This window comes from Camelus bactrianus, chromosome 15 (assembly GCF_048773025.1).
Source record: "Camelus bactrianus isolate YW-2024 breed Bactrian camel chromosome 15, ASM4877302v1, whole genome shotgun sequence".
Lineage (NCBI taxonomy): Eukaryota > Metazoa > Chordata > Mammalia > Artiodactyla > Camelidae > Camelus > Camelus bactrianus.
In genome coordinates this window covers 29,499,947-29,523,533 of record NC_133553.1, presented here as the reverse complement: position 1 = coordinate 29,523,533, position 23,587 = coordinate 29,499,947, and the positions used below count along the sequence as shown (strand labels likewise).

Below are 23,587 nucleotides of genomic sequence, written 5' to 3'. Positions count from 1 at the left end.
CAAAGACTAGGTAGTCAGAACCTCAAAAGATGACTGTCAATTAAAGAAAACCGGATATCTCAAGTTAAGGAATTTAATGCTTTTCTTTGTATGGGAAGGTGCAAAGTTCTGGGCTCATTGAAATCATTCTTTTGATATGCACCTAGCTAACTAGGGCCAGCATCCTGTTCTTTCCATCCTGACTTCCCTCAGGGTGCACTGTTGTGGGTGGCAGCAGAGCCCGGGGCTGCCTACTTGTCTGTATCCTGAGTTCCTTCCATTCACTGTCGGGGGTGATGGTAACAGCTGATGACTTGATGGCCACAGCATCCTTTCTTTACTGATATGGCTGGCACTATTGTTCATTCACAGTGGTTATGTCAATCTTCACTCCCAACAGCAATGTTATCAGAGCTCCTATTGTTCTATAGGCTTAAGGCTTCTTAATTTATGACCCTCTAGTAGTTCCAAATGGTTTCTCATTGTGATCCTAATCTTTATCATAAAATTGAGCATCAATTTATTGGCCATTCCAGTTTTCTCTTTTGCAAAATGTCTGTTTATGTCTTATGCCCAAATTTCTATTGGGTTGTCTTTTTTTTTTTTTTTTTGTCCAGTTGTAGAGATTCTTTTTATTTTATTTTATTTTTATTGAATTATAGTTGATTTATAATATTGTATTACCAAGTTGTGAGGGTTCTTTATATATTCTAGATATCATTAATGTGGCTAACTTCACCCAGTTTGTGACTTGTCTTTTTCTTTTTCTTTTTTTTTTTAACAGTTTTTGAGTTATAGTCATTTTAAAATGTTGTGTCAAATTCCAGTATAGAGCACAATTTTTCAGTTATACATGAACATACATATATTCATTGTCACATTTTTTTTTCCACTGTGAGGTGACTTGTCTTTTTCTTGATTGTGTGTTTTGTTGAAGAAACATAGTTAATTTTAATGAAATCACATTTATCTTTCTTTTTAATGAAAGTTTTGTCTTTCACATATTTCTCTAGTCAGCATTCTGTTGGGTACTTGAGGGGAACCTGTAAATCTCCCAAGGTTTCACTGTATGTCGTTCTCTCTTCCACTATTCTGACCTGCAAACTCTAGCCACTTTGGTGTCCTCCAGCTCATCTTCTCAACTCAGGGTGTCCTCTGGGCTCCAAATGGTTCTCTTCACTGTCATCTGGAAATTCTCAAGATGATAAGCTGGGGCAGTCATAAGCTTCACCTTATTTGTTTCCTGTTTCTCAGAGATTACTCCTTTGTTGCCTGATGCCCAGGGCTTTGAAAACTGTTGTTTCATATATTCAGTCCATTTTTTTTTTTTTTATATAATTGTTTCAGCCAAGAGGCAAGATGTGGTCTCTGTCTACATCATGGCCAGGAACAGAATTCTTCCACATCTTGTTCATTTATTCTTAAGTACTTTATATTTTTTGTTGCTACTGTGAATGATATCTTTTAAAATTTATATTTTATAACTGTTTCTGGCATATAAAAATACAATTTGTTTTTATTTTATATCCAACTGTTAGAGCAGGCAGATAGCTAGATATGAGCAGAGAAAGGGGGACACAGACCAAGTGGCAGAAAGGCAGGGCACAAGCCAAATGCAGGAAAACATACATCATGTAAGCACCAGGGGTCCCTGGGCAGAAGAAGAAAAGCAGGAATCTTTGGGCTGATAAGGGGCCACACCTTTTGGCCTGGAGACCAACAAAGAAAGGTCAGAAAAGGCAGGAATTTCCAGTGTCCCAATGTAATCTTTTGCTTATTATGCCCTCATTTCAATAAATTAGCCTTGCAGATCAGAAGTACACATCATGCACCAACACCATGACACTTCTGATCCAGACTAAGGACAAAAATCCCTCCTCCCTTTGGGAAGGTGGAGTTGGGATGATAATCAGGAAATATGACCCCAAGCCCTTCCCTCCTCAGTGAATATTCCGCCCATTCATTTTTACACCCTATGTAACTAACTTGCCAAAGAAACTCAGGGCAGCTGCTCACCTGAGCCTGCCCTCTCTCCCTCTGAGAGTGTACTGTCCATCCTTGAATAAATCCTCGCTTTACTTTTCTTAATCTCTATGTCTTGTCTCTGAATTATTTCTGGGACAGGACAAGAACCTGGAACACTGGTTGGATCCACCAGCAACACAACTACCTTGCTATATATTCTTATTAATTCTAATAACTTATCTGTAGGTAGATTCTTTTGGGTTTTCTATGTAGGCAATCATATCATTCACAGATAATGACAATTTTGTTCATGGTGGGTATGCTTTCCTTATACCTGATTTTAAAGGGATTATTTCATCATTAAAAATGTTTTGCTTGTGGGGAGGGTATAGCTCAGTGGTAGAGTGCATGCCTAACATGCATGAGGTCCTGGGTTCAATCTCTAGTACCTCTGTTTCAATAGGATGGATAGATAGATAAGTAAATAAATACTAATTACCGCCCCAAAGTTAAAAATAATGATGTTGTTTGCCCAAGATTTTTGGTAGATATCCTTTCTCAGGTTTAAAAATTTCCTTTTCTTCTTGGTTTACTAAGAACTTTTATCATGAGTGTTAGATTTTTATCAAATGCTTCCTTCTACAACTGCTGAGATAACTTTTTCCACCCTTAATCTGTTAATGTGGTAAATCTCACTTGATGAATTTTTCTAACATTAAACAAACTTTGCGTTCTTGGAATAAACCCAATATGTTGATGATGTACTTATTTTTTAGACATTACCAGACTCAGTTGCTAATATTTTGTTTTACATTCTTGCTTCTGTGTTCATGAGTAAGATTAGCTGCACTGTCTCTTCAGCAGGGAGGCAAAGGCCAGGTTTAATGGATTAAGGAGGTAAGGTCAGGTGAGGATGAAGAGACAATACTATGGAGCAGAGGGTGTGGGGAGAAGAGTAAAGCAGATTATTTGGAGAAGAGAATGCTAAGGGAACAAGGAAAGGCTGTTTTTGTTTGAGGATGAAGGCAAGTGAGCATTCACTTGTTCATTTAGCAAACACATATTCCTATTGAACGTTTAACTTCTGGGCACCAAGGATGTAGTGGTTAAAGCCCCCCTCATGACATTTACATTTTAACAGGGGTATCAAGCAATAAACAAGAAAGCCATTGATAAATTTATAACTGTATGTGGAGGTGAGCTTACTGAATACAAGCAAAGCAGGCGGAGCTTAGAGAGTGCTGGGGGTGGAGGAGGCCATTGTTGGCGGAGCAGGGAGCAGGAAAGGCCTCTCTGAAGAAGTGACATTTTAGCAGCAACGTGATCTTGTGGAGCCTTGAGGCCATCCTAGGGGCTAAGTTGGTGGGATGCACAGGAGGGGCTGGGAGGGTCTTGAGTAAGTGAATGGCATGATCTTCTGGATTTACATCGAGATGGAAAAGGCAGTGGAGAAGGAAGGGGTGAGGGGAGATGCCTGCCTTTACCAGCCGTAGGCCAGGGCTGGCCTTGGTGGCAAGGAGAGATCCTTTCCTCTGAAACAGGAGGACGGGCCCGGAGGGTGGGTGTCAGAGGAGGGATGTGCACATGTGCAGAGCTCAGTTGTCAAATGTGAGCCAGACGAAGGTCGGAGGCCAGGAATAATGGGAATCACAGTGGAACTGGAGCATAGAGTCAGAGGCAAGATGCTGGTGTTTGGTTTCAGAGGAGAAGTGGTCCTGTGATACCAAAGTCTGGGACCGGCCATTCCTCCAATAAATGTTTTAACCCCTGGCTAGCTCCACAAGCTTTGGAATCAGGCCAAATTGGATACAAGACCATTTCTACTACCAACTGACCTTAGGCGAGTTGCTTAATCTCTCTAAGCCTATTTCCTTATCTGAAAATGAGAATAGTACTGCTTCATAGGACTGCTGTGAGGAAGAAATGGAATAATACATTTTTGCCAGCCCACCATCACCTCCTGTCTGAGATCTAACCCCTGACCCCCAGAGGCTGCCCCCTGCAGCTGTCTTTGTACTGAATAGCTCTACTCCTTTGAGACTGCACTCTGAGGAAACACAGATAATCTAAAACGTAGCACAAGCTTCTGACCCCACCTGCATTGTCCAGGTTTCCAAAGCGGAGCGTAACATAGGAGAGTAGGAACTTTACCTTGCCTTCTGTGGTGCCAGGTACTGTCTGCACTTAGCCAGTGATTGTCCAGTGTTAATTCTTATGTGTGAATGTATGGCTAAGTGTGAGTGTGCGGTGTGTGGCCTGTGTGCCTGTGCACAGTGTGGGGTGGGCAAGGAATAGAGGCTGACCCAGCTCTTTCTGTAGTGCCTGTGACCTCAGGGATCAGACGTCCATGTCAATGTCACAGGGCCAGGAAGTTCAGGTATGGGATAGACCGGGTCACATCCTGCACTCTCTCTCTGAGGTCAGGTTCCTTCTTGTGCCACAGCATTTGTAGAGGATGCTGAATGCCTTAAGCTGTGAGGAGCACATCCTGTCTGTGTGTCTGAGCTCTGGCAGTCTTAGTCCTCACACCTAATCTCACGTCTGTCTGTAAGAGGCAGCGAAGTTCTAAACGGAAGTGGAAGGGGGCCTAGCCCTGGGCAATGGGCTCAGGAGGGGACAGAGCCGGGGGCTGGGGAGTAAAGTGCAGAGCAAATCTGTACCTCCTGAGCCCCTTTTAGATAGTAAGGCTTCTCTGGGAGTTGCTGGGGCATCAGGTCCCCCACAGGTCCCCAACTCCTCCCCAGATCCCAAACCCACATGGGCCACCATCGCCTACTGCCCTGGGCCGCCACAGAGTCACAACTTTTTGTCCCTTCCAAAGGCAGGAAGGAACACACCTGCCACATGGCCTCTCTGGTCTGAGGAAATGCAGACTTGGGGATATATGGCTGAGGGGACATAGCCAGTTTCAGTGACATTAGGCACCCTCCCCTTCCCTTCTTGGGGCAGGGCTTTCCCAGGAAGTGGGAGGAGAAGGCTGGCCGCAGTCACATTTTACAGTCTCAGTAGAGGATAAACCCTTTAATTTGTTTCTGAAAAAAATAAACCTCAGTGGATCTTTCTTCCGCAAAGACATGGCTTCTAGAAAATGGTGCTTCCTGTGCTTTTGTAAGATAAAATTTCAGAAAAATATTTCCACAAAAATGCCTTTTGGTCATAAAAATGACTGATCTTTGGTGGTTCAGTATCAGTCTCTGTCCACTTCTAAGGGAAGGGTTTGAGAATCACCTCACATGCCCTGCCCAGTACCCCGCCTCCGACTGCTGGCCCCATTCGTGCCCCGGGTTCTGTTGGCTTCGCTGCATCTGTGTGTGTCTTTCCTAACTGGACATCCCAGCATGTCCCTCTGCCCCCACTCTGCCCACTCACATGGTGTCCGCCTCTCTCTCAGATGTCCACTAGAGTGTCAGGAGGAACAGGAAGTCTGTGTGTCTGCCCTGTCAGGTAGCTTTGCCATCCAAGCAGGTTGGTGGGCCTGGTGCTCCCATGGGAATTCTGCAGACCAGGCTAGTAGGGGCTTCCTTCTTCCAGGAATAGTTGCTACTGGGATGCTTTACAGGTCACAGGTTGCCTGGAGCTGGGTAGTCAGGGGCACAGGCCTATCTGAGATGCTCTGTGGTCAACAGGCAAGAAATTACAGGTGGGGGTCCTGGAGCCCAGGCCACTCCTTCCAGGAGAGTCACTGAAGACTCCATATCCCAGGGAAAAAGATGGATCATGTGTAAACTGTGAAGCAAGGATGCTGAAGGGCTGAGATGAAAAGGGAACTTGGAGCCCAGAAGATGCTGCTCCTGTGTCCTGGCTCACAGAAGTCTCAATTCAAGCGAGGCTATAGCTGGTCCTCCTGTAGGAAAGAAGCCAAAGAGAAGGATGTGGGTGGAGTGGGGTCCTGTAGAAGTATCAGTGGCTGGTCCTTGTCTTCCTTGCAATAGCTCACCTTCTTGACCTTGTGAATGAAGCTACAACCCTGTTTCTCTAAGTCCCGTCAAGCAGTTCCCCATCCATGTGTCATTCCCTGGTGTAACGCGTGATCTCAGTATGATGGGCTAGAGTCCAAGGCAGGGAGGGGCCCACGGTGATGCCACTTCCTGCCTATCCTGTGTGGTCCTCTGTATGGACATATGCTTGTATTTGTAAGTGTATGAGCACCTGCAAAAATGTGGACATGGCTTGTGAATGTCTGCTGGACCAGACATGTTAATACTGCAACACCTCCTTGGCCTCAGGCTCTGTGTGGAGCTCTTGGGCCACAAAAATGAATAAAACTCAGCCCCAGCCATCAAGGTCCCTGTAGTCTACTAGGAGAGCCAGGCAGTGAGCATATCGTCCCTGTGCAGTGAGATCGGTGCTTTGAAAGGGGAAGGACAAGGCCAGAGAGCTGCTCAGTGCAGCCTGTGGTGGGAAGAGTAGAAGATGACTCCTAGGTCTGGGGTCCCAGGCTGCAAGGAGGTGCAGTTCACTGGGACGGGGGTACAGTAGGAGGAGAAATTGGGGTGAAAATGAATTTAGCTTGGGGCATTAAGACTGACTGCCGTGTTTGTGAGACACCAGGTGGAGATGTCCAAATGACAGCCGGACATGTAGATCTGGAATTTGAAGGAAGTCCAGGAGCGGGGCAGATTAAGAACTTACCAGGCACAAGAGGTGCCTGAGGTCAAGCAAGTAGCTGAGGTGCCTGGAGAGCAGAAGGAATAGGGGCCAAGAAAGGAGGTGATGGAAGGAAGGAGACTGAGCTGGGATGAGCAGAGTCGTAGAAGAAAATCCAAGAGAAGATGGCATCACTGAAGCTTAGGGAAGAGTCTCCAAAGGCAGGCCTGTCCAGCTGTGTAAATACCGCAAGGAGACCTGCGGCCTGGTTAGTCAGTCCCACACCAATGCATGGCCCTCTGCCTCTCTGGGTGTTGGTAGTCCTGATGTGTGTACCCATGTGTGCGGGGTGCCCACCTCCGAAGGCTCAGCGGGCGGGGGGTGTCCTGACGTGGCACCTTTGGAGTGGGGCCGACCATGAGGATGCACACACCGGTGAGAATCATGCAGGTAGGCACGGCACCGATGAGGACTTTGAGGGTCACCACCACCTGCTCCGCCTGCTTGCAGGCTCCTGCCTCATAGCCCGCAAAGCTGGAGAAACACCATCCTTTGCATTGAGTTCAGATCCTACCAAACCTGGCTGCCGGGCAAAGGGGTCCCAGTTGCCCACCACACTATCTGGAAACTTGAATTCATTTCATGGCCAAATAAGCCTAACAGTTGAGGGAATGGGCAGGCCAGGGAGGAGTTCAGAGAGAACTGAGAATGGGGAAAGCAGAGGCTTCAGAAGGGGTACAGCCACCAAGAAAGGCCAATTCTCAGTCATGTGCACAGAGAAAGCTGGGGCAGGGGGTTCCCCCACACTCTCCAGACTCAAGGGTGGCCCCTGGCTGGCTCGGGTGGGGGACTCTGCCCTTTCTTCCCATGCCACGAGTCTTTTGTGCCTCTGGTACAACCCAACTCTGGGACTCACTCCAGGCTGAGAGTGGAGATGCCCAGGGCGCCTGCGCCTGAAAGCTTGGTGAAGAAGACATAGGATGAGTAGAAGATGGTCTCCAGCCCTGGGCCATGCTGGTGCTGGTGCTGCAGCTGGAAGTCATCCACCACATCTGGAAGCATGGACCTGGGAGAGGGGGCTGCAGAGTTATCCCTTTTATCCCTTTGACAGCCACCAGCCTGTGAACTCCCTGGGGACAGAGACTGAGTCACCCCTGGGTCCCCGCTGCCCAGGACCAGGACTGGCCCACAGAGCCAGGGAATAAGTGTGCTTGTATTTCCCCAACACACGGCTGTCCACCCTTCCTGCTGTCTGGTGCTCTTTTAGGAGGGCTCCAAGGACCGAGCTCGTGGCCTCCATCTCCATCTCCCATAAGTGGGAGAGGCCCTCCCCAGCACAGGCTGGGCACAAGGGGCCTGGGACAGCAGGTTCACGTGCACAGGGCTCCCATACCCCTTTCCCCTCACCCAGCCTACCAGGGCAGCAGCAAGGACACAGCAATGCTCACGCCAGACACAAAGGCCACGACATACGCCACAGGTGCTGTGGGCACAGCAGCCAACAGGATTGCAAACGGCACTATCCCCTAGGGAGACAGACACACTAGCTGCTCCCTCCAGCTGCACCTCCCCCTTGCTCTTCGATTCACACACTCACCAGTCTTTACTGATGAGCCCCTGTGCCTGGTTCTGTGCTGGGCACTGAGGACACAGCGAATACAGATGCAGCCCTGCCGACCCCCAGGAGGAGGCTCAGGCTTCAAGGTCACCTCCCCCGCAACATCACCCTAGGCCTTGCTTCCCGCCTCACTCACACAGATACCGAAGGCCGACATCCTCTTCCCAAATCGCTGTAGAAGCCACTCCCAGAGGGGGGTGCTCAGGACTGCTGAGACCTGTAAGCAGCAGAATCATCACAGCCCAGGACGCACTGCCAGCGCCTTTGCCAGGTTCTCAGAGCCCTGGGTTTTAGGTGGGATGCCCAACTTCAACCTCCCACTCTGGTTGGAACCTGTGGTTATGAACTTTATGACCCTGGCCCCAATCCCACCCTCTGCTGAAACACAGGTGACTAAGACCACAGCAGAGTCCCAGTGTTGACCATCAGAACTTGGGCCACACATGTCATGTTAAGGCCCACACGTCCCCAACTCAGGCCCCTGAATGGCCTTGCCCCCACCACCCCAGGTCCCCTCACCAGGATGGTTAGCACCACGTTCTGGACATGGTCATGTAGCCGGGAGGCGTGTGTACAGAACAGGACAAGGTAGCTCTGCTCCACCTGAGGAGGTCGATAGGAAGTGGGCATGTACAGGAAATGGTAGAAACTTGGAAGTCGAGGGCAAGGTCGAGGTCTCAAGTCTGGCCTCCCCTTTGGGAACTTGAGCTCCGGTTCCTGCCTGCATCATGGCAGGATGGCGTATTCTCCCCAACAAAGGATGCTTATACCTGACACAGGTATAGACACCATTCCTAGTCCCCCTCCCTGGCACAGCTGAAAGCTGTGGACTTTACCACCCCAGACACTGTCAGCTTCCTGGTGCCTGGCCCTGACCTCCCCAGTCCCACAGGCTCCATTCTCTCCTCCTAGCACCAGCCTTGCCGGGCCCATGCAAGCCACTGGTTCCTCTGTGTTGCGGTGGAGATGAAAAACTGAACCTGAACGTATGCAGGGTCAGTATGGCTACAGCCAAGCCAATGCAGATCTGTCTGGCTGGAGGTACCTGAACGGCTGCTGAGATGAACAGGAAGGAGATGACCAGCTTCAGGTAGGGCGGGTGCCGGACTGTGAGGCACAGCCCAGACAGGAAGCTCAGGCCCTGGCCAGAGGCTGTGGCAGAGGGGTCTGCAACACAGGAAGGGGACACCATGGCTTTGTGGAGTTCAAAACCAAAACCCACACCCAAGAGGGGCCCTGTCCTAGCTGCTGTTTCCTACAATGCCTTCACCCCCATGCCGTACCTGGCCGCTCCTTCACGCCGAGGCAGAGCAAACCACTGCACACAGGGTAAGTCACAGCAACCACAGCCGCTGCAGTGGAGTAGAGACGAGCCTGGAGGACAGGACAGAACTTCAGTGAGGATGACACCTCCAACCAATGGAGGCGGGAACACCTAGGGGCCGGGCAGGAATACCTCCCAGTGGGAGCCGAGGGACCCACTGCCCAAGGTTAAGGATGCTCGGTGCCCCGCCTCCCAATCAGCCCAGCAGGGGAGGGAGATCTAAGGGGCCAGAATGGTCCTTCTGCTGACCCCGTGCCTCCTGCGTGCACCCATGACACCACGGGTCTAAGCCATGCCCCGCCCCACCCCCTCTCATTTTTTTAAGCAAACGTTCATTGCTGCTGATTTCTGTGTGCTAGATCCTGAGGTCACAGTGGTGAATAAGTGACCTCTGTGCATCCACAGTAAGCGGCTTGGAGGGTGTGTGTGTGTCGGGCTTGGGGAAGACGCGGACCCAAGAATAGACAGTTACAGCACAGTGTGAGGCACGATGACCCAGATAAACGTCAAAACCAGACATGGTGCCTCCTATCATTGAGGGTAAGACACAGAGGTAATAAAATACACGTAAGACACGCATGGGAGTCAGTCATTCAGTTCAGGATAAGGGCTGTTTCTGGTGGGGGAGGCGGGCCGGGCTTCACCCGTGCAGCTGCAGCACAGTTGCACGGGGCCCCACGTTCAGAAGGCGCGGCACTTGGGAGTTGATGCTCAGCTGTCTTGAAATTCTTGATGATTTTATCTACGAATTTGTGTTATGTAAATGAATTTGATGGGACAATAGGGCTGGAACTACCAACAGGCACCTGAATGCTTTGCACCTTGGCTCACACAAGGCTCCGCGTCCTGAAGGTGGTTCTCAGCCTCCTGCTCCCTACTTCTTGGCACCCCAGGACCCACCCAGCCTCTTGCTCTCCAACCCGAGAGGCCACTGCCACCCTCTGTTCCACTCTCACCCAGACAGCAACCCACCTAGTAGCTTTGGGGAGGGGGCTTGTAGAGACCTCAGAGACCTCAGAGGGGCCCAGTCATGGAAGTGGGGAGGGTAAATCTGGGAGGGGCAAGGGTGCAGGCCTCTGGTCTTCGACTGGCAGCACCATGATGGGTTCTGAGGACAACTGGGTGGAGCCTCTCACCAACCCTGATCCAGGCAATCCCGTGATTGGGGTGGTGAGCCGTGGGACAGAGGACTGACTTCCCCACACTCTCTGGGGGCCTAAAGCTTCATTTTTGCACTCTACACAGGCAAATTCTGTAGCTGAGCTGCAGATGGGTCTGGGGATGAGTATGCAAGGACTTCATGTAATGAGTTCTTAAGAGTGGTGAGCCGTGGGTGTTGGTGTTATTATTCTCACACCACTGAGTCTCAGATGTTGGTGGAAGACAGTGATGTGTTTTCCTTAAGGAGAAAGGGGAGGAATAGAAGATGAACTTGACTGATAAATAGATGAACTTCCCCTAATTGCTGAAGAGGGACCTGCTTTGAGAGGAGAGGAAGGGCTACTGCCCCAGGTTTCTATTCTCCTTTCACACTGGGGGTGGGGCTTTACCCGGAGCTCTGCCAGGACACCAAGCCCTTCTGCTGTCCCTCTCCCGTGCCCCTGCCTGTGGCCCTTCCCCACCTCTTTCCCTTCTCTGTGGTCTACCTCCTCCCCTCCAGATGGCCTGCCGATCCATCCTTTTACTCTATGTTTAGGTGGCACCCAGGGGGAGAAGCAGGTTTAGCGGGGAGGATGGGTTTCATGGGCTCAGAAGAGCAGGGAACAAATTGGAGGGTGTGGTGTGCAGAGCTGAGCCCCCAGTAACCATGAAGAGACCTGGGGGAGAAGTGGCCCTGGAAGGAAGAGGCGACCCTGAAGTGGGGGACCCAGTGGGTCCAGGCAGTCTGGGCACTCACCGCACTGGGGGCAACGGCCACCTGCCCTGGGAACGTGTCCTCCTCACACCTTTGGGACCCGTGGGCACCAGACACGATGAGTCCATGGATGGTGGCGCCCATCAGTGTCCCTGCCATCTCCATGGTCATCCCTGGGATGGAACACAGAGCAAGGTGATGGAGCTCATGGGGCCTGGGGGCAGAGCCATCTCACCCCACCCTACCCCCACCAGCGTGCACTCACGGTATGCAGTGCCAGAGTCCCGCTCCCTGGGGTTGGGGGTCAGGAGCATGATCAGCGCTGTGTAGGGCACCTGGAAGAACTGGGGCGCCCAGACAGAGCATGGGATGGCCCCTACCGCCAGACTGCCAACCCGGGCCACAGCTTCCCAAGCCTAGGCCCACACCAGGCTGGCACATCCCCACTGATCTCCCAGGCGTTAGGGGTGAGGGGCAGGAGGGATATCTAGCCTAGAGCCCATGAGAAGAGCTAGTGGTAGATCAGCAGGCACTGGTGAGCAGGTGGCCAGTGGGAACCTGGACACCTACCCCTACCACACACACACTTCACAGTGGCCACCGGCTAGTAATGGGGTTCCAGGAGTCCAGGCCCAGGAAGCGGGGCCACCTGCTTACCGTGGCCAGAGCCTGGAACAGGCAGTAGAAGGTCATGTACCAGAGGCCTCGCAGGCTGGTGAAGGGGGACAGGTACCACAGGAAGAAGTAGGCCAAGGCAATGAAGGGCATGCAGCCCAGCACCCTGTGGAAGCACAGCCTAGGTTGAGTGCCCTGCAACACCAGGACAGGGGATGCAAAGGGTGGGCCTGGAGCACCCTCACCTCTCTGGGCATAAGCCCTCTGCCCCTAGAGAAGCCCTGGGCTGGAACTCTCACCGTGGGAGCCATGGAGGGGGAGAAGTGGCTAATGGGATGAGGAGTTGGCTGGGAGTTGGGGGCTGGGGTGCTTGGGGGCTCCGTGGTGCCATTCCCTGTATCCAGGACCCTGAGACAGAAGCAATTGTTATCTCCTCTGTAAGATCTTTCAAGATGTCCAGCCCAGCCCAAACACACTCCTAAACCTCTGGGAGGCTTTGAATAGTCCTGTGCCACCAGATGAGGGAGAGCCCCCAGGAATGTCTCTGAATTCCTGTATGATGCAGTCTGACTCAATCCATTCCCGTCACCTACTGTCCAGTTTTGTCTCTAACCATCCACAGAATTTTCCACTAAGAAGCAGGGCTGTGACAAACACAGTGACCTCAAGCCAGGGATGGGTGCCAGGATCCTAAGATCCACGGGGCTGCTCACCAGGGCATGAGTCGTCCAGACCCTGTCCTCCTGCTTCTGTTGATGAAGAACCCAGCCAGAGGGTCGGCAGCTGCCCCAAACACCTTCCCTCCAAACAGGACAAGTGACACCTGGGCAGCAGAGATCTGAAAGGGACAGGGGAGGGGACAGCCAAGGCCTAGCTGAGTCAGAGGGGGTGTCTGGGACTGCCTGCCCAGCAGGAGGAAGATCTGGGAAACCGGCTGCGGCTGGAGTCCCAGTGTCTCTTCCCCAGGACATGAACCCAGAAGGCTCTGAGGGCACATCTGAACCAGTGAAGGAGCAGCTGAACACCAGCACATTGCTGTTATACTTAAGCCCAGTCACTTTTGGAGAAGACTGAGAGACTCTCACCTAAGTTGCTCAGTGTAAGAAGGGTGCACCGAGGCTGACAGTCAGAGGCATACCTTGTGTTATGCAATGTAAATGTTTTATTGATTTTTCTGATGACATAAATGATACACTCATAAACACAACCAAACAGTACAGAAAAATATTGACCAAAGCTCATCTGAAATTCCACCATCCCGAGACAACTACCAGAAGCATTTTGATCATCCTTTCACGCATTTCTTTATGTGTATTTGCAATTTTTAATTTTACATAAATAGGATCATAGCAGTGTCATTTTAAAAAAAATCATGGCTACCTTATTAAAATTCTCATTTTTGCTTACACTCTATCCTCCACCATTCCTTCCTAAACTCAGCATTAACAGTCTGGTGGATATCCTTCTGGAAATTACTTTGTCCATGCTCATCCTTTAATCATGTACAGACATATACATGTCAATATACCTACGCACACACAAATATATGGCATGTCTTTGGTAAAATGGGATCATTTTACACCCTTCTCTAAAACTAACTTTCTTCACTAGACAGTGCATAATGAAAATCCCTCCACGTCAACTAGTATGGGTCTAACTCATTCTTTTGAACGACTACACATTAGTCCATCATATGGATATAGCTCAACTTATTATCCAATTACTTCTATATTGTTGGACATCCACATTGTTTCACATTTTTCCACTACAAACAGCCTAAAATAAATATCCATAAGGAGACTGCCTTCAGTAGCATTTGGTTTTCTGTCAAGCTTGGAAGTGCCACGTGCCAAGGATGGTGTGGGTGGAAGTAAAGGCGGGGTGAAAGAACCAGACACCAAGGAAGATGACAGACAGTAGAGGGCCCAGGGGCTGCTGTCCACACTCACCTGTGCCACATCAAGCAGGAAGAGTTGCAGGTAAAAGGCTACGGCGCTTGAGGCCACCTGGTTGGGAACCCCGCCAATGCCATAACACACCTTTGTACAGAATGAGAGGCGACCAGCTCTGCTGTCCTGCAGGAGACACAGGAGCTAAGCCCCCACCTCCATAGACACATCACAACTCCCCACAGCCCCCTGATTTCCAAAAGCATCCTGAAGTCTCTATGTCTTGAGGGCTTCTCCAGCAACCTCTCAGCCCTGATTTGTCCCAAATCATCTTAAAAGGAAGTGAGACAAAAAGGAAAAAAAAAAATCCTAAACTATGACCTGTAAACATTTCCAAGGGAAGTTCTTTCTTATATCTGCCCCACAGGGCTTTCTGCTGCAGTCTGTTGTATTTTCTGAATCAGCCAGCCAGAGTAAACTGGGGGTTGAGAGGCGCCCCCAGCTTTGCTACCAACTGCCTGAGTGACTCTGAATAAATCACTTTACCTCTCTAAGCCTCATCTGTCAAACGGAATATTCCTGCCAATTTCAAGGGTTGTTTTCATGAGCAAATGAGTCAATGGCTTTGGGGGCTGACTGTTAAATGTTCAGGACTTTCACAAGCCAATTGTTGAACCACTGGCAGCCTGAAATCAGCCATGGTGAGAGTATTTACACCACAGAAATCAGCAAACACTACAAATCAGAGCTTTCCTTTTTTTTTTTTTTTTAACCCTGGAGACACTGTTTAGCAACCCACCACTGAAATGAAGTAATGCTTATGACCCCAAATATGTGTGTGTGCATATATACATATATATATAACTGGGGTCATATATATATACCCCCTAGGCTACCCAGTGAACTCCCAATTCGAAATTAGACTCTTCTCCCAGCCCCACGTGGTTGCTGAATAGGCATTTCAGTGTAGCATGGTCAAAACACAGCTCCTTATTTCCATTCCACTGTCCAAATGTCCCAAACCTATTGTCCCCATTGCATTAAATGGCCCCACTCAGCAGCTCAGGTCATAAACGTAGGAGTCATCTTGATTCCTCTTTCCCAATTCCTCTGTCTAATCTATTGGTGAGAGCCTCCTAAGTGGCTTCCCTACTTCTACTCTCATTCCCTACTATCCACTCTCTGTCCAACAGCCAAAGTGATCTTTTCATAACATAAATTAGATTGTCTCATCTCTATATAAAACCCTCTGACAGCTGCCCAAAACTCCAATCCTTCCCATAGAGCCAAGGGGCCCACCCAATCAGCCCCCACACCCTTTCCCACTTCACTTCTGATAGCTACCTCACCAACCATGGTAGTCTCCTTCCTGTTCCTCAAAACGACCATGCCTGCGGCTGCCTCAGGGCCTTTGCACTTCCTGTCCCTTCTCTCTGGAAGGCTCTTCCTCCAGGTCTTTGCAAGAGCTGACTCCTTGCCATTCAGGCTGAAGCCTAAGAGGCCTTCCCTAACCACCCAAATCCCTCTCTCAATTATACTTACTACATGATATATTCTTATTTATTTCCTGCCTCTCTCCACCAGAATATAAACTCTCTGCGAGCAGGAACTATATAAATTTTATTCACCACCATGACCTTCACACCTAGAACAATACTTGGCATATAGATGCTCAATATATATTTGTTGAAAGAATAAATCCTATGAAGACACTGCGTAAAGTTCTATTTCTTCAAAAGATGCTGGGAATCCTTCTTTTTCATCCTTTGCCTGAACATGGGAGGGGGAGTGGAGAGGGCTATTGCTTCGCCCATTTTGGTATCTTGCCAGACACCCCAAACGGGCTCTTTTGAACCGAAGGTCTTCCCAGATAAGGGTTTATCAAATCCTCTGCACACGCTTCCTTACCCACAGAAGAAAACTACACGAGGCAGGATGTGGTCTCCTTTTCTGACATTTGTGTGAACATTATTTCAACTTCCAGAAAACTTTAACAACAGGCAGAATCCAACATGATAGCCCTTCCCACACCTCACTCCATAATGGATTCTGGTTTCCCTCTAAACGTACCTATCAAGTTTCTGGTACATAGAAGTCACTTGAAAAAGACATTCTAGCTGAAACTAGTTATATGACACAATCTTGGAATCTTGAGGAAGACAGTTTTACCTACTTAAATCATAAGCCCTTCACAGTCAACTGAGAAAAAGTTTCAGAGTTAGACAAGCTTAAATCCAAACTCTCTGTCTGCCATTTCTGGCTGTGTGACCAGGGCAAGGTACTCAGTGAGGATGAGCTTCATCTCCCCCCACGTGAAGGGGGATAATACACCTCACAGAGTTGTCCTGAGAGTTAAATGCTAGCACGTAACTGGCAATGTTGATCTGGCCATTAATCTCACCGTGAATATTTAAATTTCCCTGGGAAATGAGAGTCCTCAGAGGGCCTCTTTATCTCACTAATTCTTTCTTGAGGGCCACAATCTTTTGCTCTGAGGTGCCTGAGAGGAAGCACTGAGTCAACAGGGAATTGAGGTGGTGGTGAAGTGAAGCCATAGACAGAATGGGTGCATTGAGCACAGAGCTGGCAGTGGACTTTTGCATTCAGCAGAAAGCTCAGACGTCCTAACTCCTCTTTAACACAGCTACCCTGAGCAGCACGCTCCAGTCCCATGCACGGAGTGAGGACAGAGGTGGGGGATATGGAGAGGCTGAGGACACCCCTAGGTTCCCACTTGCCCTCCACCCTTACTCCAGAGCCAGGAAGGACATCTCTGGGGGTAGTCATCCCAAGCGAGGAGAGCCTGGGACCTGGAGGAAGCCAGGGTTTGAGAGGGTAGCTAAGTCCACAGCATCTGCCTGGAGATTGAGGAAGGGTGGCAGCCTCCACACGCACAATTCAAAGTCCTACCCGCCCAGGGTTCAGGAGAACTAGGGAAGGCCTGGAGTGTGACGGACAAGAGCCCTAGACTGACACTGACCATGCCTGACCAGTTGAATTCAGCAAGTCAGGTAACTTGCTAGGACTCAGTTTCCCAATCTGTTCTGTCTAGGACTACCGAATATCCTCTGCCTCTCAACTGTCAAACCCCAGCAGGGGCAGTTCAACAGCCTGAAGGCTTGGGCCATGGACCCTGCGGAGCTGCCGCTGGCTACACCCAGACGCCTGGAAGGTCCCGGAGACCCCACCGGCTCGGTCCCGCGCAGGAAGGAGCCCAGCGCCCACCGTCCGCGCCTGGCTCAGCCCCAGCTCTCCTCGCGCCCCTGGCTTTGAGCTCACCGAGTCGGCCTCGAAGACTTGCGCTTCCCGCAGGGTCAGCGGCGCCTCAACCGCCGGGGCGGCAGTCCCTTCTGAGGACACCGCCATCGCGCACGGCTGCTCCAAGACTGCGGCCCTCCCTCTCGGGGTTATCACCCGGCCGGCCTCAGCCCCGGCCCCGCGGGGAGGGCGGCTCCCGGGCCGAGTGGGCGCGGCGCGGCGCGGGGCGGGGGCAACGCGCGGGAAATCAGGATGCCGCGAAGTGGGCGGGTTGTTTCCCAAAGTAGAAAAAACCCGCCAGGAACCCAAATTTGCTGCGCTGAAAGGCTGGCAAGTTCCTTGGGGCAGTTTTTCTTGGGACAGGTCTCCGAGGGAGTGAGAGCCAGCGGCGGGTCCCGCTGAACTCTTCTGCGAAATCCTCTAGAAAGTCAAAATCGACAAATGGGCAATAAAAACTTGAAAAGATATCCTGTCATTAGGGAAATACAAAACTACAAGACAGCAGTCCCCTGGAAGTCTATAATTAAAAAGATAGACAATAACAAGCATTGGTAATGGAAGTGGATGTGGAAAATCATACATTGCTAGTGGGCAAGTAAACTGTGCAGGTGCTTAGGAAAACTTGTCAGTTCTTCAAAACTATGAAATTATATGACTCAGCAATTCCACTCCTAAGGATGTAAGAGAAATGAAAACATGATCATACAACTTTAAGACAAATGTTCATAGCAGCACTATTTATAATAGCTAAAGTGGAAACAACCCAAATGTCCATCAACTGATGGATAAATAAAATGTGTTAGGAATATTCACACAATGGACTAATATTCAACAATAAAAAGGACATGGATGAACCTTAAAAACATTTTAAGTGAAAAAACCCCCACATATTGTATGAAATGTCCAAACAGGCAAATCTATAGGAAGAATGTAGAATTGTGGTTGTCTAGAATTGAGAGTGGAGAAAGACTACTAATGGGTATGGAGTTCCGTTGAAGAGAGAAAAATTTTCTAAAATCAGCTTGGGGTGATGATTGCACAATCCTGTGAATACACTAAATATCTAAAGTACACTCCAAATGGGTGAACTGTAAGGTATGTGGATTACATCTCAATAAAGCTTTTTTAAAGAGGGAATGGGTGTGATTCTTTCCACTGGATGAAATGATGAAATGCAAATATGACTGGTGCCAGCGAAGCTATCTGGAGACCTCGAGTCAAACTGGTGCTGAGGTCTGCTGATTAACAATACAGGAGTCATTGTTTCATGAAGTTGATCTAGCAACCCTAAACTGCTTCCCTCCGGACTTTTGCATGGGAAATAAAAACTTATTCTGTAAGCCATTATTATTTTGGATTTCCTATTACAGCAAAGTTTAACCCTAAAGTATTAACTACCCTGTCTTTCCACTTTCTATGCCTCAATTCCTTAATCTAGAAAGTGGGTACCTTCAGTTTCCTTGATTGAAGCCCTAGCAAATGCTGGAAGGATATTTAGGTAATGTAGGTGTTAAATATTTTATTCCTTGGAAACTAAACATAAACATAAAATGAAGTTTCTTTGGATAATCTACTTAAAAAAATTTTTTTTTGGTTGGGGAAGGTAAATAGGCTTTTATTTATTTTTAGAGGAGGTACTGGGGATTGTACCTAGGTCTCGTGTATGCTAAGCATGTGCTCTACTGCTTTAGCTATAACCTCCCCAGAGATAATCTTTTAAACACAGTACTTTATATGCAATTTTAGCAGGTTTGGAAACACTTCACTCACAATACTTGTAACACTTTGTTGCACATACTACCATTATTTTAATTTTGAAAGGAAGCAGACAAAGAAAAAACCTTCCCTCTTTTTGCACAGAAGTGCATCCCCCCCCCCAAATGTTACTATTCTACTTAAAGTGATGGTATATTCCTAATGCAATTTTTAAAGACAAATAAATTAGACTTCAATAAATAAAACAGGCTTACAATAAATAACCAAGAAACTTGCCTCTTAAAACTAAAGACTGATAAACTTAAAAATATCTAAAGAGATGCACACCAAAATGTTACTAGTGATTATCTCTGAATGGTGGAATAATAGGTGAATTAAAGATAATTTTAGCATAAATACATTTTATAATTTTTTTACAATGAGTATGAATTAGCTGTGCAAAAACCACATATTTAAATCAAATGACAAAGAGCCAGTAACAATGGTTAAAGTATCTGGCAAAACAGAAGGCACCTAATAAATGTCTGTCGATTCTCAAACTGAATGACTGTGCCAAATAAAAATGACAAATGCATTTCATATGTAACTACTTTACACAAACAAGTAGAAATTTCACAGATCCTTTTAATAAACAGTATTTCATCCTTAAGACAACAGTTCTTTAACCATTAGCAAGATTGCTTTGAAAATGCTTTAAGGCACTGAAAAAGATGCATAAATATTTTCAACACAAATATAATGAAGCGTATTCTCAATGAGAGAAGTATATAAAATAAATAAGATCACTTTTATAACCTGGATAAAGCATAGTAATTTAACCAATAAATTAGAATCTGTAAAATTAGGTATGTACTTCTATACATCAGTCCGAATGACAATTTTAAAGAAACGGATTGATGCCAATTTTGAAACAACTCCCTAGGTCAAACTGTATTCCACATCTAAGATGCTGGCTTATTTTCAAGTATGCCTTCCCTTGCTAAATTCAGTTTGTTTTCTAAAGTCAATATACTTTAAGTATTCTACAAAATTAACAACTTTAGAATTTTAAACTTTCACATAAAAAGCTTTATCAGATGGCTCTCACTTTAGAAAACCTTTAAGAATATCATCCACATTAAAGTTTTCAGTTACAAAAATGAGAGTTATTGCTAATAACAGGTCTTTCTCTATAGCAACTTCTCACTGGGGTGTATTCTACAGGTACATACAAGAAAACCTCTAATGTGCCTTCTGGTTAATAATTACTATAAGCTGGAAAAGTCACAAAGGAGGCTTTTCTATACATACAAGAAAAATATTTCCAACGAGAAGCCCCTTTTTAGATATATATGGAGAATCACATACTAATAATTACGCAAATAAAAATTATAAAATGCTTCATGATAGGCCTATATGAGACATTTCTTACAGATTCTTGAGAATACATTAATCATCTTGTTATATCTGATTTTACCAACCCTTCATTTTTGTAAGAATGCCATTATTTTTCTTTCACTAGAGAGAGGGCTCAACCATGGCTTTAAGTATCTGTTCATTTCTGAGGGAAAATGACAAAAGGAAAAGGCTCTCCTTTGTCTTTCCTTTCTTCCTGATAAAAAGACAGACTTCTACCATGTGGAAGGCTGACAGCTAGAAAAGGAAGCATTCTTAAAATGGACCTCAAATAGAAGACATATCTTATAAACCAGGTCATCCTGGTTATGTGTGTATTTCCTTTCTGTTATCCCTGAGCCATTAATTAAAAAAAAAAACTCATTTAAATGTTGCAGCCTTGTCTCAGCTGTGTTTATAGGAGATAAACCACAGGTTTATGTCATGATTAGTTCAGAGTTAAAGCAGGGAGGGGGAACAGTCTAAGAACAAACTGTGTGGGATTAAGATAAATTTAAAAGTCTAACAGTTCCATAGCAGAGGAGTCTTGCACTGTCCATGGTGAAGCATATAGGTTTTATTTTGTTAGGGTGGAAGCTTAATGCAGGATTTCCTAAAGACTGGTTCATCTACTATATACCTAAGAATCACTTGAGATTAAAAATGTAGAGATCTGGAACCCATCCCAGATACAATGAATCATTAGAATGTGTGGTAGGTGGCAGGAATAGGCATTCTGAAAAGCTTCCCAAGTGATTCCTACTTATTAAGGCTGAGAATCACTGCTTTATAAGATTTGTTCTTACAAGGGGTCTGCAAGGTCCAAACTATTTTCATAATCATACTAAGATGTTATTTGCTTTCTTTCACTTTCTCTTGAAGGTACAGTAGCATTTACTACCAGCTACATGATGTGTGATATCGCAACAGACTGAATGTAGAAGCAGATGAGATTCCATCTGTCTTTAAGTCAGAGAGTAAAGATATCTGCAAAATTGGAATACAATGCCACATTTCTCAATCTTTTCACATTTTAGAAAATATTTTTCATAAAATGCTATACATTTATTATTGTAATGAATAAATATTTTATAACTTTTATTTTAAATATTAATATATATAAACCCATATAAGCAGAAGGTCTTGAGATCAAAAAGACTGAGAACTGCTCCTTCCAGGCAGACGTCCAGCACCCATGAACATTACTGCTAACAGGCATGACCACTTAGTTCCTTAGCACACTCAGTGTATATTTCATTTTTACTATGATTCAATAGATCATCTGCAAAAAAAACCTTCTTAAACTTATTTTCAGGCAAGGGGATTTAATCTGACAGTGAAATGCTGAAGTATAACCATTTTTAGTTTAAAATCTAAGGTATGAAGTATGTTTTCCTGGGTGACGTAATGTGACAAATAATCCTTTATATTAATATATAAACACGCTGACTGATATATGGAATAGAAAACCATACTTTACATGACGCATTCAAAAAATATTCATTAGTAATATGACAACACAAGCATTAGATTCCCAGTGAGTGATGGCAAACAACTGGCCCACTCCAAATGTCAGCTAAGAACAAATCCCTAATTTCTGAAAGAAAATAAAATAGGGGATGAACTGGGGTTCCTAGAGAAGAAATAATTTTTAAAAATTTGTATGTTTCAAAAATACTGAAATGTGGGTAGGCAGATTGATACTGACATTATACTAAGCTACACAAATTTATTCTTAATGAAAATACATCCCAGATACTGTTGCCAAATTAATATCTGAGTGTATCTTAACATTACAGAATGCAAATTGGGAATACTTTGAAGGTTTACACATAGCTGTGGTGAAAGCAGTTCCTTCCAGCCTTTTGATTGTATATCAGATATAAAAAAATTATACTGATGTTTTTGACCTGCCATGTACAATTTTTTTTAATGTATTTCTATTTTAAAAAATCTGAGACAGTTAACATTTAAATAAGTCACTGCTGCTTGGGAATGATGTTTGAATGAAAGATGTGGTGAACCTATTTGCTAATGTATACCCTATTAAGGTTTTAAATGATATAGTTATTTAATATATCGTTACGTTGAATAATTGGTATTTGAAAATAAGTATATTTTTCTGGGTAGCCTTCCGGAAAAGTTCACAGAATACACTTTCCAGTCACAGTTTAAGCTGCTATCTTGTACTTATTTAAAAATCTCACCAGGAGGGAGCTGAATAGTGCCAAACCCAGCAAATCTGACTTTCCCCCACTTTGGTTTGCATGTCCACTTACAATCATTTCTCTGGAAACTTTCCACTTAGTGTATCTAAAACCAATGTTATGAAAGTTCTTTAAAAGGTTCAGCAGTTTTCTTGAGTCTCTGAATGATTACAGCATTCTGCAAATCTGCTTCTTCCAGTGTGAGTGTTTCATCTAGCAATTTGAGGAAAGGAAGAGCTGTTGCCAGGGAAAAGGGAGGACTTCTTTGAGATCCTTGGTATTTTTCGATGAAGTCTTTGATGTGGCTTATCCTGTAAAATAGCACAAACTATTAATATAATTTTATGAAAACTTGAATAAGCTAATTTAAGGTAATAACTTGTGATGATATCCGGCTATGTTAGTGTATAGAATAATCAAATTATGATGAAAGAATTACTCATTTGAGCTATCTTTTAAAGGCTGATCCCTGATGATAGTAAGGAATTATTATTAATTATCTTGTATGTGACAGGGTTATTATTATAATCTGAGTACTTATCTTTAGAAACACAAACTGAAATATTTACATATTAAAGTATATGAAGTCTGGATTTGCTTCCACATAGTTCAATGGGAACTGAGTGATGGATCATTATCCCTTGTCTTTGCTTTTGCATATGCCTAAAAGTTTCTATAATAGAAAGTCTACATATCCAGCTCTGAATGGATCAGAAGGGGTCCAACCAGTAATACTACAAAGATATAGATCGTATCTCTTAAATATCAGGTCATGTTATGCTTAAAGGTAATTAAGAAAACTCTTAACTCAGTGCAAGTATATCTTCAGTTAGTAAAATGAACACTATAATGTAATATGATCACTGTAATCTTGAAGTCAGCCCAAAGTTATGTTCATGTAAGTATATGCGTGTGTATTTAGAGAGAGCATGTATTCAGTTCATCAAAACTAAGATGCCATTGATTTTAAGATCATTCTATATATTACTAAAAAAAAAATCCAGTTTATGACAAAATACTTTAACACTTAGAATTTTTATATTTATTGAAAGAGCACTTTTAACTTATTGCCACATAAACATTCATCAAATCGCTCAAGTACTTCCGTCATAAAACTAGAATAAAAAGGTTGTCATCCCTAGCATTTGAACATTACTCAGATTCAGATCCTTCGAGTCACTTCTGATTCAGTCATTAATG

The 23,587-nt window shown here is 45.9% G+C and overlaps 2 protein-coding genes across 8 annotated transcripts in view; both read right to left on the bottom strand.

The window, feature by feature from the left end:
• Nucleotides 1-117: 117 nt before the first annotated feature.
• On the bottom strand, nt 118-19,271 carry MFSD2B (MFSD2 lysolipid transporter B, sphingolipid). 5 transcript variants are annotated; one of them, XM_074341731.1, is made up of 14 exons: nt 13,893-19,271; nt 12,657-12,781; nt 12,243-12,351; nt 11,986-12,109; nt 11,594-11,672; nt 11,371-11,501; nt 9,433-9,523; nt 9,195-9,316; nt 8,669-8,752; nt 8,286-8,366; nt 7,948-8,057; nt 7,448-7,597; nt 6,889-7,065; nt 118-5,788 (listed from the first exon to the last, which is right to left on the bottom strand). In XM_074341731.1, the coding sequence occupies exons 1-14, from the start codon at nt 13,901-13,903 to the stop codon at nt 5,764-5,766; spliced, it is 1,419 nt and encodes a 472-aa protein (XP_074197832.1). In that variant the 5' UTR covers nt 13,904-19,271; the 3' UTR covers nt 118-5,763. The 5 variants fall into 5 exon arrangements, with proteins under 5 accessions (XP_074197832.1, XP_074197830.1, XP_045367848.2 ...); XM_074341729.1 differs by lacking the exon at nt 11,594-11,672 and having other exon boundaries at nt 13,893-14,018; nt 17,112-19,271; XM_045511892.2 differs by lacking the exon at nt 12,243-12,351 and having other exon boundaries at nt 13,893-14,018; nt 17,112-19,271.
• A 139-nt stretch (nt 19,272-19,410) lies between these two features.
• Nucleotides 19,411-23,587, bottom strand: part of UBXN2A (UBX domain protein 2A) — a 33,106-nt gene continuing 28,929 nt past the window's right edge. For all 3 annotated transcript variants that reach the window (XM_074341734.1, XM_074341733.1, XM_045511896.2), the window contains one exon: nt 19,411-22,698. In XM_074341734.1, coding sequence (XP_074197835.1) covers nt 22,506-22,698 — 193 coding nt within the window. In that variant the 3' untranslated portion in view covers nt 19,411-22,505. The remainder of the gene's footprint in view (nt 22,699-23,587) is intronic.